This window comes from Chelonia mydas, chromosome 11 (genome assembly GCF_015237465.2).
Source record: "Chelonia mydas isolate rCheMyd1 chromosome 11, rCheMyd1.pri.v2, whole genome shotgun sequence".
Classification (NCBI taxonomy): domain Eukaryota; kingdom Metazoa; phylum Chordata; order Testudines; family Cheloniidae; genus Chelonia; species Chelonia mydas.
The window spans coordinates 8411977-8431141 of record NC_051251.2 but is presented as its reverse complement, the minus strand read 5'-3'; the positions used below and the strand labels follow the sequence as shown (position 1 = coordinate 8431141).

The 19165-nt window shown below is 41.7% G+C and overlaps 1 protein-coding gene across 1 annotated transcript in view; it reads right to left on the bottom strand.

Annotated features, from left to right (window-relative positions):
* Nucleotides 1-19165, bottom strand: part of EPB41L5 (erythrocyte membrane protein band 4.1 like 5) — a 59046-nt gene that overhangs the window by 5044 nt on the left and 34837 nt on the right. The window contains exons 8-15 of the mRNA XM_037913139.2: nt 14712-14832; nt 14104-14191; nt 13353-13441; nt 11643-11712; nt 10122-10291; nt 8346-8452; nt 7521-7548; nt 977-1019 (exon numbers count right to left, since the gene is read on the bottom strand). Of these exons, the coding sequence (XP_037769067.1) occupies nt 977-1019; nt 7521-7548; nt 8346-8452; nt 10122-10291; nt 11643-11712; nt 13353-13441; nt 14104-14191; nt 14712-14832 (716 nt within the window). The remainder of the gene's footprint in view (nt 1-976; nt 1020-7520; nt 7549-8345; nt 8453-10121; nt 10292-11642; nt 11713-13352; nt 13442-14103; nt 14192-14711; nt 14833-19165) is intronic.

Here is a 19165-nt window from a genome sequence, read left to right as displayed (position 1 = left end):
ACCCAAAAGCAGGATTACTGCAATTCATCTACCCCTGAATAGCACCCAGAAGCATCAACTGGTGCTGAATAAAGCAGCTAACCTTGCAAGTAGTGCTGAATAAAGCAGCTAACCTTGCAAGTAGAGTAAGCAGTTATGAACACAGAGCACCAGCACATCTGTTTGCTTCCTGATGTGGCTGAAGGGATTATACTTTTAATGGCCTAGAAGATCACCCCCTGGTGGTGTCCGACCTGCTCTGTTGCACTTACTGTCCGCCCCTTCAGCTGACATACTCCAGAATGGGTGGCAGGGCATTCCTATTGAAGAGTCCATGCCTCTGAAACCTAACCCCTCTGGTGTATCATTCTAGTAACTGGGGAGGGAGGTGGTTATGTTTCGGTAATGGCTGTTTTTAGTGACACAAAGCACCTTCCAAGCACAGATGCTGAGGGGATGAGTGCATCAAAACTTTTATGAAAAACAAAAAAAAAATTAGATGTTGCGAGTAATTTATCCTTGATGTAGCAGAAGTACGTGTCCCTTTAAAAATACCAGAGCAGTAGCCCAGAACGCTAGTAAGAGATGGAAGCAAAACTGCCAGCAAGCTCTGTCCCTCTCCTTTGTGTGCAATTTAACTTGCAGAGCATTAGTACAGTTTTGCAGGTTACTATAGTTCTCAAAGATCATACACAGCTAAACAACTTATGCATAATTTAATATGTTTACATGTTGGAGAGGGTGGGGGAATCTCCCTCTCCAGCTAGTTAGCTAAAATCCTCCATGCCGAGTTAACCAATGATCCCACTTGTCACTTAGTAGCTGAAATAAGAGTCTAGTTTAATGTGTAACTTTAGAATCAATAGTCAGTCAAAGGAAGCCACTGCATTTAAAAAGGTTAGCATAAGGCCCCAACTCTTGAAACTTGTGAAGACCAATGAAGCTTCTATGTTTAGGGAAACAGTCTCAGAAATGAATGCCGTAGAGATTGCCTTACTTGTTGTGATCCATTATTTTGATGTAAGACATTGTTTGGAATGCTGAAAAGCAAGAAAAATTTAAATCAGAATCTTTCAGGGATCAAGATATATGTTTATAAATTGTGTGGGGGACCAAAATCAGATAGATTTCAAGTAGAACAACAATTTACTAGAGGTCTTTCTACACCATTTAATCTAAAAATCACTTTCCAAATGAAGTTAAAAACCTTATGCCTGTGGTCAGCAACCTCATTCCAATGACAGCAGGGCTACCAGACTCCCAATTTGTTCAGGCTGGAGTTTCACTATATCCTGTCTCACCTCTTCCCTTGCCATTCCATGATGTCTAGTTGGATTATATGCAATTTCCTTGGGGGCAAGGACAACACAAAGCAGGCATGCCTTTAACACTTAATGCAATTTTTGCATATACAGAGCCAGATTTTAAACATTCAACGTAAGACAGATGGCAAAAGTACCTTCCCTATTCATTACTGTTATACGCTCATTGGATAATTAACTTTGGACAGAAAATGGCTGAGATTACATAACTGCTATTATCTGAAGTCTCATGAAGTTGCACAGAAGGAAGGTTCTAAAGCAACAGTTTACATTGTATATTACAAGGCTACTCTCCCTACAAGCCCCAGAAGCCCAGAGTATTGCTAGCCCTAGTCAGATACTCAAAAATAATGAGTCAGGCCACCAAAAAATTCATGAGTTAAAAAACAGATTTTGGATTCTTTTTATTTGTCTTCTAATATCTGAGTCTGTAAACTGCACACATTTCACATTTTTAAGATCTTCTCCACAATTACAAGGGATAGAAACTTTTTATATTTAAATGAAAGCTGAGATTCTCATGTATTCACATGACTCCATGAGCTGGGGCTATAAGAAAAAAACCCCAAATATCCTGGGAGATGGTAACACTGAGTCCAATCCATTTAGAAGTGGAAATCCAAATGTGTTCCCCTTCTGCCTTCTTCACTAGATGGATGGCAGCTGTAATAAAGGGTCTAGGGGAGGGGATGCTGAAGGAATTCAGGATTCAGTCTCAGACAGGGTTTCCTCACATGCTGGGCATGGGCAGAAAGACATGGAAGAGAAAAACACCACAGCCAACACACATACATGCCAGATATACAGATCTTAACCAAAAATGTTAAGACTTAGTCTAAAAAAAGCTTCTTCTCCAATCTCGCATTTTAAAAAAAAGTTTAATCCAGATTCTATTAATGCCCCAGTTGCTTCTGGCTGGGACAATTGGTATCATTTGCACAGAGTAACCATCCTGTCAGTCAACCTGCCGAGTAAACTGGTTTCAATATTTTTGAAGTCCTTTTACTTAAATAGCCCTATAGGTATAACACCAACCAAGACCATACAAGCTGCACTCTGGCTGTTCTCTTACCGTGCTCTCTGCACTGAGGGGGAAGTGCAGAGTGGCATTACAAGTACAGAGTACTGCACCTTTAAAAAAAATACTGAGGAATGCTTGTACAATCAACACATTCCTCACCGATGAGCTAATACAAAAGAAACAACACGCATCTTTCATGATGCATTTTAATTAGTGATGCTTGAGTGTGCAGTTTCAGAAACAGCACTGATTGCTCTGGGGGTGAATGTGCCATGACACAACACCAAGGTGAGTATCAGGGAAACTAAAGCCTTCAGCACTGACAGGCAGGGAAATTGTACCGAGCTCTTCTTCCTGCAGCAAGGCTGGTTTGAACATGAGATTCAAGTAAAATGGCATACCAACAAAATGTGAAGAGCAATTATTAGCATTAATAAATAAACTACACATCTACCGCCCCTATCCGAGGATTTCAATGCACTTTACAGACTTTAATTAAGCTTTCGAACCCCCAGCATCACTGGGAGGTAGGTCAATATTAACCTCATTTTACAGACGGGGAAAAATGATGCAGAGAATAGTGAAGAGACTTGCCCAGAACCATACTAAGGAAGAGAACCCAGAGGCTCAGCCCCTTAACCAAATATTACTACAACCCCCAGTCTATGAAGATGGAGCAAAAGCAACCTTGTTTTGTAGAATCTATCAGCTTCCTCGTCACTTCAGTTTCGAAGTATGGCTACACTTCACTCACTCTCTGTGACTTATATCTACCCACTCACGTCCTCCAATCTGGTCCTCAGTTGCTATTACTCTGCATATCTTGAACAGAGAAGGGGATCTCACTCTCTCACTAGCAATGGCCTATCTGTGTAGGGCAATGGTTCTCAACCTTTCCTGATTACTATACCCCTTTCAGGAGTCTGAAGCCTGAGCCCCACTGCTCAGGGCTCAAGCATGTAACTTAGCTTCGTGGGGCCCGGGGCAACTGCCCTACGTGCCACCCCCGAACGCCAGCCCTGTACTTGCGACCTCCCTCCCCCCTCCAAACCCATCCAGCAACTCCCACGTTGAGAAACAATGATCTAGATGAGTTGACATACCCCCTGGAAGACCTCTGCATAATCCCCGGGGTACATGTACCGCTGCTTGAGAACTACTGATGTAGGGCTCTTCCTTCATACCATTCAAGTCTCACCTCAAAAAAACTTCCTCCTTGCTGTAACCTATAGTTTACTCAAAACACTGCCTATCCTTTCTCCAATACAAATTCATCTCACAAACTCTTCCTACTCTCCCAGTCTTACCTCCAACCTGTTTTCTTTTAGCTTCCCCGCCACAGCATGCATTTGCACTTTTACTGCTTTTAAATTTCATCTGCCTCTACCCACAGAAATTGCCAGATCAAATATCCCTTTGCATCAGTGATTACTGAATGGCGGAGAATAAAAAACAGCCCACAACAAAACAACCTACTGAGAATTTTATTATGTTTTTAAATCTTATGTATTACTTCAACCAGGGGATTTTCAATCTGGTTTCTTTGGCGCCAGTTAATGGGTGGCAATCAAACAGGCCGGGGAAGTGACACCATTCACCTTGGTTTCTCTTCTCCGCTCTCCCACCCAGCCCCCACTGCTAGCTCCACCTAATGAGCTGGATTCGCAAGGAGTTACTAAATGAAAACCCAACTATAAAGGAGGGGAGAACGTCCAGGAACAGGAAGAAACACATCAAAGAAAAACGAGGCCAGTCCAGTTACTCTGAAACATTAAATTCAATGAGCTAAACAAACCTAATTCCCCCTTGGGTCATGGAGGAAGAGCCAATAGCTTGTTGTTATAATCTAGTCAGCCTCGAAAGGAATATGATTTTGGCTCTGGAAATAGATGAAGCCCCTATGGAATGTCATTATAAAGGAGGCATTGTGGGAGAAGAATGATCTGCCAGCCTCACACTGGAAAACATCCAGGCCTATGTACCATGGGCAGTGGAGTGTAAGTACACTGGGGTGTTTGAGTGGGTTAGCTTGTCTTTATAAGCATGTGTGACCTTAAGAACCCCAATATTCACACCCTACACACTAGTGTACTGATCTTTGTACAAAATATGCCTTGTGAGGTATCATCTGAAAACAAATAACTCACTGATCATTTATATGCTTGCATAATGTATGTACATGATTTGTATTAAGAGTTATGGCTGCATGTTGGAATTATGACTAAAGTGTGTTTAAATTAGGCATATCAGAGGGAGCTGGTAAACAGGTCTTGCTTAAACAAAGGAATGTGTATTTGATTCTCAGACCAGCCCGATCTTCAGGCAAAGACAATTTAAGTCTTTTTTTTTTTTTTTTTTTAACATATTGGTAAACAAAGCTATTAAGCTAACAGAGTGGGGTAAGAAAGAGCATGGAGCTTCCTTCACCACCAGACTCCATGTCAGCATCCTCACAACTTGAATAAACTATACTTTGAGCGTAACCCTCAGAAAAATCAATTTCAAAGACTTATTGGTGTACAAAGATGGGAGGTGGGGGGCAGGGAGCTGAACCTCAACTGATAAGCAATTGAATCAATTGATTGTATACAATATTATGGTGTTATAAAAAAGTGTATAGAGTGACGACTTTTCTGGAATGCAATTACACACTGGTAATTAATATCATTGTGAAATGTGTGCATTAACATTATATAAGGAAATATGGATACGTAATGATATTGTGCTTTACTGTCTGTGGCCAAACAGGTTCCCTCCCGGACAGGAGAGAAGGCAGCTATTCACCTGTCTCCTATGTAAATTCAGCATGGTGGAATCAAAACAGTGGAAGCCCTACTTACATACAGAGAGGTGGAAAGGCCACGGGAAGGGAAAAACAGCATAAAGTCACCCTGCCTCTTGTAACAAAGTAGATATAAGCAGACAGACGCCATTTTTGGCATCCATCACTAGACAGACAAAATGGAACAGAGCTCTTACGAACTGAGAAAGACGGGTCCTTCAATCAAGGGGCGAGATAGTGACTGAAGTCTCTGGAAACTGAATACAGGTGAGAAACCATCGCAAACAACGCCTACACTTTGCTAGATTAAGTTTTAGACTTTTAGATGTGTGTTTTCACTTTTATTTGCTTGTAACCCTTTCTAACTTTATTCCTTTTACCTGTCAACACTTAACCTATGTCCTACTGTGTATAAACTTGATTTATTTTTACTATAAAGCAACTCAGTGCTGTGTTTAATTGGAATGGTGTATTTACCTCAGTTAATACTCTGTGATGTGCTTTTGTGTCCTTAGAGGAACAAACAAACCTTATTTTTCTTCTGAACTATCCAGGAGGGGACTGGACATTTCAGAGCACAGTGTTGGGAAAATTTGGGACAGAGTGTGCTGGAATCATCTTGCTGGTTCTAACAAATGCTGGTAGAGACCAGGAAGTGTGAATGATGTGTTGCTGGCCAGCTGCTGGGGTCAGAGTTGTTGGACCAGGGCTATAGTTATATACAGACACTCAGGGGTGTGACCTGCATGCTTGCTGCTGACAGTGAACGTCCCAGGCAAGGAGTTACAGTAGCAAAGCATTTGAGGCACCCACAGTTAGAACCCCTCACTGCTCTGGATTGCACCCTGAACCCTTCAACAGCATGAAATGGCTTCCACTCAGGACTCTTCAGGATGTACAACTCTATAGCACAACAAAAGCATAAGCTGGACAAGGTGCTATGGGAATCTTACTTATTTCCAAGCCCACTATGGAATTTTCTGCTGCTGCAACCCACAGCATTTCCCTAGGTGAGTTATACTCTTGGCCAGATGGATAACTGCTGTAGAAGGTGGCACAGTAGCAGCACTACATACAAATAGAGGTGAAGGATAAGACATGGGAGGCACAGCCTCTTGTTTCCAACCCATGCTCCCCGAGCACAGCACTTCTGGGGAGCTTCTAGCCCTTGCTGGATCAAGTACATACATTAATCTGGCACAGAATTTGGTCCCTTGATCCAGCAAGGGCTACAAGCTCCCCAGAAGTGCTGTGCTTGGGGAGTGGGGGTGGGAAAACCAAGGGTTGTGCCTCAAAGGGCTTTCCTTGTGACCCTTTCTGGCTGACAGAGAGCAACATGCAGGTCCTCAACAGGAGGGCCTTCTATGCTAGGACTTGGAGATGCAAGGGAGAGAGGTGAGAACCAGCCGAGTACAACTCCTTTGGGTAGGCATTGAGGGGGTTGCCCCAACTGCATTTGGAATATGACTCTACAAGTTACCAGGATCTGAGGGCTGAAAAGGAGAGCTGTTCCTTGTGGATGTGAACATTTATGTGAAAAGAGCACAGATACTACAGTGGTACAAGCTTGAGAGAAGCACACTGCTACAACAATGATAATATAACCCTGGAAGACCTCTTTCAAGAAGGAAGAGGAGGAATGTGAAGTAATTAAACGGGTTGATTTCTAAGGTTTAGAAAGAGAATTAGTAACTGGAGAATATTACTTATTATTTGTATTGCAGTAGTACTTAGGAGGCTCAGACATTGACCAGGATTCCACTGGGCTAGGTGCTGCACAAATGCAGAAGAAAATTACAGACTCACTCCTAAAATGTTGGGCACTCTCCCTACTGATTATTATTATAGGTCAAGGCATAAGTGTAAAAATGAAGAGAATAATTTTGGTGGAAGTGTCTAGTTCTACAGTATTCCTCCCCACTCGTAAATTCCACAAGCTTTGTATTTCAATTGCATCATTGTAGTAGAGAGACATCAGCAAGAAGAAATCCTCTTATTCCTGTCTGCTTGACTCTCTCACGGCACAACAGAAAAATCCTGCTCTCCTCCTCACCAACACTTGAAAGCAAGTGAGGACTGGAGTTAGTCATAAACCCACTTCCCCAGAATTCAAAAGTATTTTTGCTTGCTAGGATGCATTCTTGGCAATATCCTCCAATGAGACAGCATCACCTAAAACCAGCAGCTCTCCACTGAAAAATAGGAAGGACCTACCCAAACTGAAAAAGCAACTTTCACTGTGGCCTGTGTTATTCAGGAGGTCAGGCTAGATGATCAAATGGTTCCTTCTGGTCTTAAAAGCTAAACTAATAGTGCTCCTTTAGATCTGAACTAACCTTATAACCTGCCTCCATACACACACGTAACTAAATACAGACTGAACCGAAAGGAAATTAAGTAGCAGAATGTCTCCTACCTTGTTTCTTCAAGTTTAGCAACATTTGCTGCAAAAAATTCCAGACAAGATCGATTATAAATTTAAATTTGCATTCATTCTGTTAGTATTTATATAGCACCATAAATAAATATCCATGACACTTAAAAATAAGATATCTTCCCCCAAAGAGCTTACAACCTAAATTAAACAAACACAGGAAAAGACTAGAGTAACCGCAAATAAGGAGTTGCAAAGCAAATACGTATGAAGCACGAAGAACACATTTTTAAACTGGAGACTAGGATTTATGAAGGGATCTGAAAGCAGACATGAAGGTCATTCCAGGCATAAGCAAGAGTGAGAGAAGGAGACAAAGGGAATATCAAGGCAAGAAAAACTGGCAGCATGTCGGTCACAAGGTGGGACAATGGCTGAGATGCAAGCAGGGGAGGAGTTGTTCAGGGTCTTGCAAAGATGGGGAGTTTTAAGCTGATATAGAAAGTACAGACAGACAGCGAAGGGATTCAATGAAGGATCATGCTCATATATTGGTTAATTCTTTACTTATTAGACCAATTATTTTTCTCCATAAACATCTTACAGTATTCATAGGTGACTTAGCTGTTAGGCAACCTCACAAAATGTCAAAGACAACTTGAAGTCACCCAGTTTGTTAAGCACACTGTGTTGCAAATATGTCCCAAGACCAATGACTCAAAGGAAAGATGGATCATTATAAAAATCATCATCCAAGATGAGGAGAAACGTCCACACACGAACTCCTGTCTAGAATCAGCACAAGATGTTACTCTATGTGAGTCTCATTGTGGCCTGTGCTGCCTATAATGTGTGGTCACAGTTTACCTTTCATTTGTAGTGTTCTCCTTGAATATCGCTTGCTGGGCCTCCTTTCAAAGGACGCTGATCTTCTAGCTTTGTTGGTCTTGGTTGTCTGGTATTCTGTTTTCCCACTAAAAGTGAAAGTTAAGGTACGCAATGACGGGAAAAAGCACTTGTTTACAAAGGCAGAATATAGGCATAACTGGGACAAAATACCTTGTCTGGCTTACTTGTAGGTGTTTGCTTTATGGCTCAGCAATCCTATCTTGCAGAGACATAAACAACTTTACGCTTCTATGGTGCCTTTCATCAGAAGGCCTCAGGAACTTTGCAAATATTTTAGTCTCTGCTGAGGGAGATATTATCCCCATTTGCAGAAGCAGAAATTGAAGCAATAATTCCTTAAGGGTTAAATTCCTCAAAATACACACTTTGTCATTTTAAACACACAATCATGGTAACTGTGCGCACATTTTGGAAAAATCAGAGACCAAGAAACTCAGCCAGTGTCATATAGGAAAACTAGAAGAGACCTAGAAATTAGAACTTTGATGCTCTGACTCCCAATCCTATGCTGTTTTCTCAAGACGGGTCTTCTTACCTAAAGAGGAACCTGAGGGCTCATGGGCTTCAGATACAGAGCCTCCATCTCCAGCTCCTTTGCTTAGCAGACAGGCCAAGGATTGGTAAGCAGCTGAACCACCTGCATGCTCCAGCAAGGTAGCATGTGGTGAGTTTGCATTATCACTGCTTGTACTTCACCTGTTCTGTAGATGTAAGTCACTTCATTCTCCGGAGCTGACAAGCCAATGTTTTCAACATGCCCTACATTCACTTCCTTAACAGCCCTATTACATTTTCTAGGGGTTCTGCCCGAACTGCAGATTATGCTTTCCAGAGATGTGCAAGTAAATTACCTACTTCTATTTGACAATGTCCTTAAAGTGACCCTCATACCCTTTACAAATGATGATAATGTCTATGTTTATTATATTTTTCTATTTATAAAATGCACTTTTCACAATGTGTATGCAGATGGACTTCATGTGATCAATAAAGCAAAATGATAACAGCTTAATTGACCCAGGGCCCAATAAAGAGAACTTAAAAAAAAAAATCCCAAACATAGTAAACTAAATCTGCCTCCCCTAGCAAATCAACCCCATAGGTAAAAGACCGAGTGTCTTACAGTGTGTCTTTGGGACAAAGATGAGACCTCGTTATATGCTTATGAAGTGTCTGAAACAGCGGGGCCCTGATTCCAATTGGGCTTTCTGGGCACTGCCACAACACAAATAATATGAATTCCAGAGTCAAAAGTCTTGCTCTGCCATCAAATGTGTAAGTCTAGAGTGTGTCAGTTAAATGCACCTTATGGAACATGAAGTGGACTCTCAACCAGAACCAAAACTGCAGGGCTTCATGAATCAAAATCAACCACTTGAACTGTACCTGGAAGTAAATGGGAAGCCAGGGTAGTCGACAGAGCACAGGTATAATGTACTGTATGTAAGAAACAGGACAACTGTTGACTTTGGGAAACTGCCCCTAGTACATTTTAGTGCACAGATCAGAAAAAGCTTAAGTTCAGTTTGCAAATCTAGAAAGGGTTGTTTATTAAAGATTGTGCATTATTTTGGCCAGTTTAACAGCCTAATTTAAATAATTTATCTAAATGCAGTTTGTGACATTCAATCTTCTGGACACTGTGGAAACTGGATACCACTTTCCTCGCTTGTGCATTACCCAAGGGACTGGAAATGGGGAGAGAAGAGACAGCGAATGAGAAATGACTCTGACCTGTATCTGAACCGTGATCCCAGCCGAATGAAGCTTGATCGGCTTGAGCCTTTTTGGACGGGTCCCCTGAGGCGGAAGAAAGCATGATGTTCCACTGCACACTTCCACAAGTGTTTGCAGGCTTTAGGGTGATCCAGCCTAAACACAAAAGTATGCTCCTGCTCCTTCCCCTTAAAGCACATAAAACACACCATGAATTCAAACAGCCTCGAACGAGTCAGAGTTCCCCACAATTTAATGAATGTTCAATAAAATTTATATTCATCTGTGGTGAAAAATCTTCCCCACTTCATCTCTGCCTGAGAACAGATGGATGAAATACGCCAAATACAAGTGGAATTGCTAGAGAGAATATTCAGTATTTTTAACTCCAGGAACAACTGGATTTGGCCATTTATTTTTTGTGGAATAAATTAATGATTAAATACACTTGTTAGTGCCAGGATGGCTCTGTGTTAGGAGCAACACATCAGGGCATCACCAACATCAGCTAAGATTTGCTTTTGACAAGTTAGCAAATAGCACTGTAACTACAATGCATTCACTATACGTGAGGCATCTTAAAAGAGTCACTGTCCAACCTGGCCTGCCCAAACGTATACACATTAGAGTATGTGGTTGTGGGGCAGCGGCATTGAAACTGTTTATTAAAATGTATGTTAGCAACTTTGCACTCAAAAAAGATCCTACAATAAACTGATATGTAGATAAGCTGGATGAAAAATGTCACACAGGGATAAGAGACCCACAATATGGCGGCAACTAGCCTAGGTCATGACTCGGGCTCATGGGGCTTGAGCTGCAGGGCTAAAAATCACTATATAGACATTTGGGCTCAGGCTGGAGCCCGAGCTCTAAGAACCTCCATCCTCACAGGATCCCAGAGCTCGGGTCTAAGCCTGAACGTGTACACAGCAATTTTTAGCCCTGCAAGCTCAAGCCAGCTGACCCAGGCCAGCCGTGGGTTTTTTATCCTTGTGTGGCCACACCCTAGGAGGCCAAGCTCAGAAGAACTGTGGACTGATGGGAATATTACAACAAAGGTACTTGTCTCTGTGGCAGACTTCCTAGTTCTTGTTCCAAATCAGATCCACCTCCCTGTGTTACCAATCCTCGCTTTTTTATAATCTGCTCAACTCAGAGCAATTTCTCCTCCTGGGGGCATTTCTGTCATCTGTTTAAGGAATGAGTTCCAACTGTGTGGCATTTACACTACCTACCTTTATTAGCTTTCTTACATAACACACGAAAGTACACTTGCTCTTTCCAAATTCTCTGGCCCATACTAGTTAAACAAGACATTGCCCTTTTAAAAGCTGAGAATACAAAGCAAATCAGACACAGCTAAATTTCTTTTACATGTAAATTCACTGCCCCCAAGAAGTTACAACTAAAAACACTCCAATGCTGCCATGTTACTCCTGCAAACTTAAGTGTGAAATGAGAGCAGGAGTAACTAACTAGCGCCTGTGAATCTTAGTTACACAGCAGCTAAAAGAGCTAACAGCACATTTTAACTACCTGCTCATCATCTTCAACAACAACTAGTGTTAATTTGTTCTTCTTGAAGTCCAGTCTGGTTATCTTTGGCCTGTCAGATGAAGAAGAAAAGAAATGTGTAAACACATCTTTGTTGGTCCATAGAGAAGAGTTATATTCAATGTTCTGCTCTAGAACTCACCCATTTTAAAAGCTGATATAAACAGACTGAGGTCCTACAACAAACGTCCCAATGAGGTATGTATTAGCCGATGTATTAAGAAATTGTCATTAAGAAGTTATGACTTGAAGAGATTTCAAAAACTATAGCAACTTTTAAAAAGATGAAGCTTCTATTGGGGGTCTTAAAATGGATTTTTAGCTGACATCAGTACAGTCTATTGTTTCTGGGCAGGGAGATGATAATTAAGGCAAACTGTGTTTTATACAATTAGATTGGATCCAGTCAAACAAACCTGCCTGACCACCCCCCTACCCATACCTTGCCAGCATGGGAATAAGCATGAGAAACAGGGACCAGGAACCAGGGAAAATAACTTTGGACTCTTAAACCTTGCTTAAGCCTAGACCCAAATCTCAAAGTGCATTCCCCATCTTTCTGCCTGCTTTTTAACCATATGCAACTGTACAAGTCCTATGGAACTGCTACAAGTACCTCCAACAAACTGATGTTACCCCCTCAAAAGCCTGCAGAACGGAACTGCAGGTGTTGGTAAGCATTTTCACACTCTTTTCTACATTATATGGTTATGTGCTTTTATCTAGGCCTGAACCCGTTTCTGTGGTAAGTGTGGGGCAGAAAGGGGTCACTTCCAAAAAAAGGCAGAAACCACCTGGATGGTGTTTTGCACTCAAAGGATTCCAATACCCACACCTCCTCACAAAAAAAGAAAACATTTGGCCAAGATACCAACTTGACTGGTTGAATGCTTTCCCCTCTCTCCCACATCTCCAGTACTACACACATACACAACGAATCCAATAAAGCAGCATGACAACCTGGGAAAGCATATTTGATATTATTAGTGATGCTGTACGGGCTTCATTGTGTATGTAAAAAGAAAAGGAGTACTTGTGGCACCTTAGAGACTAACCAATTTATTTGAGCATAAGCTTTCGTGAGCTACAGCTCACTTCATCGGATGCATGCTGTGGAAAGTGTAGAAGATCTTTTTATATACACACAAAGCATGAAAAAATACCTCCTCCCACCCCACTCTCCTGCTGCTAATAGCTTATCTAAAGTGATAAAGCTATTAGCAGCAGGAGAGTGGGGTGGGGGGGAGGTATTTTTTCATGCTTTGTGTGTATATAAAAAGATCTTCTACACTTTCCACAGCATGCATCCGATGAAGTGAGCTGTAGCTCACGAAAGCTTATGCTCAAATAAATTGGTTAGTCTCTAAGGTGCCACAAGTACTCCTTTTCTTTTTGCGAATACAGACTAACACGGCTGTTACTCTGAAACCTGTCATTGTGTATGTATTTAGCACTGCTGTACGGAAGAGAGATGAAAGCACACAAAAACCACTCACGTATTTGTCAAGGACACTAACCAAGGAAGATAACGTTTTGGACACTGAAAAAAACCCCTAATTTTAAGCTATGGAGTATTTTGCAGATTACTAATATTGACTAATGGTCTCAGACACTGTGATGTTCAAGAATTCTTGGCTAGTGTAAAAGAGTTAGGTATTTTACAATGCACAGTCTTAAGTCTTTCAATCTCACCAGAAAAACAAACCAATCTTGGTGTCGCCTTCAAAGACCAGAACTCCCGTCGGGGTCAGTCCAAGGCTGTAATCATTGCCGTCCCTTGCCTAAGTATCACAGACCAAAACAGGTTGTGTTGAGTTCCATGTGTAGGATCCCATGTATGTATAAATCATTCCAGTGTATCCCATCCTTCATTGTTAAGGTTAAATACTATTTGTTATTTTATTACAATAACAAAACTCTCTAAAAAGCCTCTTAAATAGCTTATTCTACTCCACAACTCTTTGGAGAGATCAGGATAAAGAAGGTAGGAGAAGAAAGGGTTTCTTTATATGCTTATGAGCTAAAGACCCTTCTTGTGTTATTCTCTACCCTTCTTCCTTTACAATCTATTTAGTCTCTCTATAGACAATTGTGAATTGATACCAGATTAAATCCCGGTCCAATTTTGATTTCATTTACTATGATTTTCACGTAGGCTTCAGGCTGACTGAAATCTGCAGCGCCTATCACATATTTAAAACACAATATAAATATAGATAGATTAAAATTACAGCCTCCAGAAGCATACACAAATTAGTTCGTACCAAGTGATTACGCATAACCAGCCTAAGTACTAAACATTTTAGAAAAGCACCATATTATTACCTTAATCTCATTTGTTTTCCTTTCCTATACAGCACTTTAGCTTTGCACAATACTTGGAACATTTGGTCTGTAAGAATAACCGTTTCCAAAGAGGTCATCACTTTGTGGGCAAACTTACCTTGACTATGTGCATGTCCACCCCATACATTTCCAGCCACTTAGCTTTGTTCAAATAGTTCGTTTCAGCTTGGGCTGGTGTTTGCCCCCTGAAATAAATTTTTTTAAAGTTAAACAGAATCCTGTAAAACTCCGAGCAATGAAAAGAAAAACTAGCATATGGAGAAAGAGGGGAAAAACTGATGTCTGTGGGACTGCAAAAAGCAAACATTGCTGGCTCTCTCGAAGTTTACATGAGCACCAAGGCCACCTTTGCAAATTTAAATCTGAAACGCTGACTGTTGCAAAAAGCATTGCATTGCAAGATTAGACAAATTAATGATTTCACTGAAACTGTGGAATTTTACCATTCATTGACAGGACTAGAATTTCACCCTGCATTGAAGAGGCAGACATGTAAAAATATCAGTTTTCATGTTACATTCTCAACCAAGAACTGTTAGATTTGGTTTCTCATGTTCTATGATGGAATCACATTAAGATTATATCTGGGTGAAAGATCACATAGAAATGTCAGCATCATCCCCGCTGCATCATCGGCATATGCTTTACCAATGGAAGAGAGTCAGAAAGTTGATTTGGCAAGCATGGATCAGGAGGCTAAAGTACCTGTATTCCTTCCACTTCTCAAAAATGGCCAGTTCCATCTCTTCAGTTTGAGTGGGCATAAACCTGAACTCAGACACCAGGTCAGGAATATGTTCAGCAGGATCAAAGTCTCCAAGTTCAGCTACAAAGAAAGAACTCTGTCAAGTGACATTCCATTCAAGATAAATCCTAGCTTAAAGGCAATAGCTGTAACAAGAACTGGCTTGAGCTGAAACGTCTACCATGATTTGTTTACTTTGTTAAGTGTTTGAGACTCAAAACTTCTCCCACTCCCTACCCCCCATATTTATTGTTTCTACCTGTTTTGATGTGGAAACTGCAGACATTGACAAACGGCCCTACAGCCTAAGCTCTGTACAGAACTTCTGCATCTGCTGATGAAATACTGTTAGTACAGCTGCTCAAAATTTTTCCCGCAAGAAGTTTTCCAGCAAAATTTTCTTTTCTTTTCTTTTTTTTTTTTTTTTTAATAAAATGGAACTTTTCATGAAAAATTGTCAACATCTTTGAATTGTCAAGATCTTGGAATCTCTTGAAACATTTTCATCAAAATAGTTTTTAAATAGTTACCAAGCAGTATTTCAGTAAAAATTGTTGACTTAAAAAAAAAAAAAAAAGAAATGGATAAAAAATGTAAAACTTTCAAGAAAAATGTACCCATTTTGAATCCTGTAGAAAGGAAAGTTTCAAAATTTCCCCCAAAACACTTTTAATATTTTTCAACCAGCTATGACTACAGATCTCGCTGCAAAAAAATAACTTAGGGGTGCAAAGGCAAGAGCAGGGAAGAGAAACTATTTTGCCTCTTTCCATCAGTGCAAGCACACTAGTGTCACAGTGGCTGCGCAACATCAGAGAACTTGCTCCTTTTTCCACGGCTGCTAACATTTAAAGGCCAACCTTTTTCAAATACAGTTGCCTAAAGAAGAGTGCTTATATCTGTAATTAGAAACCTAAATTAACATGGTCTCATTTTCAGTCACCACCTCCAGTGACTTCAAGGGAGTAGTTGGTGCTTCACTCACCTTTGAGAATCAGGAACCTAATTTTGGGCTCCCAAGTTCTGGTCAAAAGTGCAAGCAAGAAACTGACCTGCTTGAAAAGTGCAAGTTTTTTGTACAAAAATAAAGGGAAAAATTTTTTGGAAAAAAAATGGAAAAGCCAATTAAATATATAAAATATTTAAAAGGTGCAAAAATTGAGTTCATTAAATATTTTGTTGTATTTACTATACACAAATTTATTTCTTGGAGTTCTGAACACAATACCTTTAAATAGCCTTTTTATACACTTAAAAAAATACTTTGACACAGAGGAAGTCTGTAGATCTACAGTAATTTACTCCCACTATGCCACCTGCCTCTGTTGAAAGGAATGTTGTCAAAGCCTGCTTAGGTTCCAGCTGATTTAAATAAAATCTGCTCAGCTGCCAACCAGACAGTAAGATTAAAGCACTGCTAGAGAACTCACTGTGGAATTAAGAACAGATCTGAAAGTAGAAAGGAAATGCCAATATTTAAGAATAGGGTATATGACCTATTAAGTTCACCCTGCATTTCTAAACACTTTATCTACTGCACTATTAGATCAAACGCATTTATCAATGCCAGTATCTCTCAGAACAGAATGCATTCACACTGTTTAATATAAAGGGAAAAGCAACAGATTTCTCTACAACAAGTTTCCCTACCTTAACTACTGGCTCTGAAAGTCAAGGAAAGCGTGGGCCCCTTAATGAATGAGGGAGGCAACCTAGTGACAGAGGATGTGGAAAAGCTAATGTACTCAATGCTTTTATTTGCCTCCATCTTCACGAACAAGGTCAGCTCCCAGACTACTGCACTGGGCAGCACAGCATGGGGAGGAGGTGACCAGCCCTCTGTGAAGAAAGAAATGGTTTGGGACTATTTAGAAAAGCTGGACGAGCACAAGTATATGCGCTGCATCCGAGAATGCTAAAGGAGTTGGCGGATGTGATTGCAGAGCCATTGGCCATTATCTCTGAAAACTCATGGCGATTGGGGGAGGTCCCGGATGACTGGAAAAAGGCTAACGTAGTGCCCATTTTTAAAAAAGGGAAGGAGGACGATTTGGGGAACTACAGGCCAGTCAGCCTCACCTCAGTCCCTGGAAAAATCATGGAGCAGGTCCTCAAGGAATCAATTCTGAAGCACTTAGAGGAGAGGAAAGTGATCAGGAACAGTCAGCATGGATTCACCAAGGGCAAGTCATGCCTGACTAACCTAATTGCCTTCTATGACGAAATAACTGGCTCTGTGGATGAGGGGAAAGCAGTGGATGTGTTATTCCTTGACTTTAGCAAAGCTTTTGACACAGTCTCCCACAGTATTCTTACCAGCAAGTTAAAGAAGTATGGGCTGGGTGAATGGACTATAAGGTGGACAGAAAGCTGGCTAGATCGTCAGACTCAATGGGTAGTGATCAATGGCTCCATGTCGAGTTGGCAGCCGGTATCAAGCGGAGTGCCCCAAGGGTCAGTCCTGGGGACGGTTTTGTTCAATATCTTCATTAATGATCTGGAGGATGGTGTGGACTGCACCCTCAGCAAGTTTGCAGATGACACTAAACTGGGAGGAGTGGTAGATACGCTGGAAGGTAGGGATAGGATACAGAGGGCCCTAGACAAATTAGAGGACTGGGCCAAAACAAATCTGATGAGGTTCAACAAGGATAAGTGCAGAGTCCTGCACTTAGGACGGAAGAATCCAGTGCACTGCTACAGACTAGGGACCGAATGGCTAGGCAACAGTTCTGCAGAAAAGGACCTAGAGGTTACAGTGGACGAGAAGCTGGATATGAGACAACAGTGTGCCCTTGTTGCCAAGAAGGCCAATGGCATTTTGGGATGTATAAGTAGGGGCATTGCCTGCAGATCGAGGGACGTGATCGTTCCCCTCTATTCGACGTTGGTGAGGCCTTATCTGGAATACTGTGTCCAGTTTTGGGCCCCACACTACAAGAAGGATGCGAAATAATTGGAAAACGTCCAGCGGAGGGCAACAAAAATGATTAGGGGACTGGAACACATGACTTATGAGGAGAGGCTGAGGGAATTGGGATTGTTTAGTTTGCGGAAGAGAAGAATGAGGGGGGATTTGATAGCTACTTCCAAATACCTGAAAGGGGGTTCCAAAGAGGAGGGATCTAGACTGTTCTCAGTGGTAGCAGATAACAGAATGAGGAGTAATGGTCTCAAGTTGCAGTGGGGGAGGTTTAGGTTGGATATTAGGAAAATCTTTTTCACTAGGAGGATGATGAAGCACTGGAATGCGTTATCTAGGGAGCTGGTGGGATCTCCTTCCTTAGAAGTTTTTAAGGTCAAGCTTGACAAAGCCCTGGCTGGGATGATTTAGTTGGGGATTGGTCCTGCTTTGAGCAGGGGGTTGGACTAGATGACCTCCTGAGGTCCCTTCCAACCCTGATATTCTATGATTATCTATACCGGAGTTCTCAAACTTCATTGCACTGCGACCCCCTTCTGACAACAAAAGTTACTACACGACCCCAGGAGGGGAGACCGAAGCCTGAGCCCGCCCGAGCCCCACTGCCCTGGGCGGGAAGCCAAAGCCAAAGCCCAGCGGCTTCATCTCTGGGCAGGGGGCCTGCAACCGCTGCCCAGGGCTGAAGCTGAAGCCTGAGCCCTCGGTGGTGGGGCTCATGCTTTGGCCCTGGGCAGTGGGGCTAGGGCTTCAGCTTTGGCTCCGGGCTCCAGCCAGTCTAATGCCAGCCCTGGCGACCCCATTAAAACAGGGTCACAACCTACTTTGGGGTCCCAACCTGCATTTTGAGAACCACTGATCTACAGCACTATTCATATTTAAGCTGAGCAGATCTTTTGTAAAATACCTAGGAGAATAAAAAATTTCAGGGATTGACTTAGTCTTCTTTACGAATCACAGCAAGAATAAGCATGATACCAAATAGGTTTTATAAGGTATATGGAGTATATAGAGAGGGGCATTTTTCCAGAGCGGTCTATGGTACATTAAACACAGATCACATAACTGAAAAGAATTTCACTGCACAATTCCCTTTGCACCAATAAAACAAACAAAAACTATAGCCTTCCATTCCTGTGTGGATCCCATCATCCCCAGAACTGTCAACTCAACTGAAAGTGGAAGGAAGCAGACAGCGGCCTGGTCCGCATAGAAGTTGTACTGGTGTGAGCTAAACCCACATGATCCAAGTATAAACCAATGTGGAGTGTCCATACACAAAACTGCATTGGTTTAACGAGACTGGTGCAACATCACACCTTTAGTTAAACCAGTGCAATGTGTGTGTAAACAAACCCCGTTTGGAACCACTGTAGTTTGGTGCATGATTCCATTTAACCAAGGATGGAACCTGAGGAATTGACTGCACTGAGACACCAGAGGGATAGCCCTGTTCCCGTACAAGGGCAGTTCAAGCTGAGTGCACAGTGAACT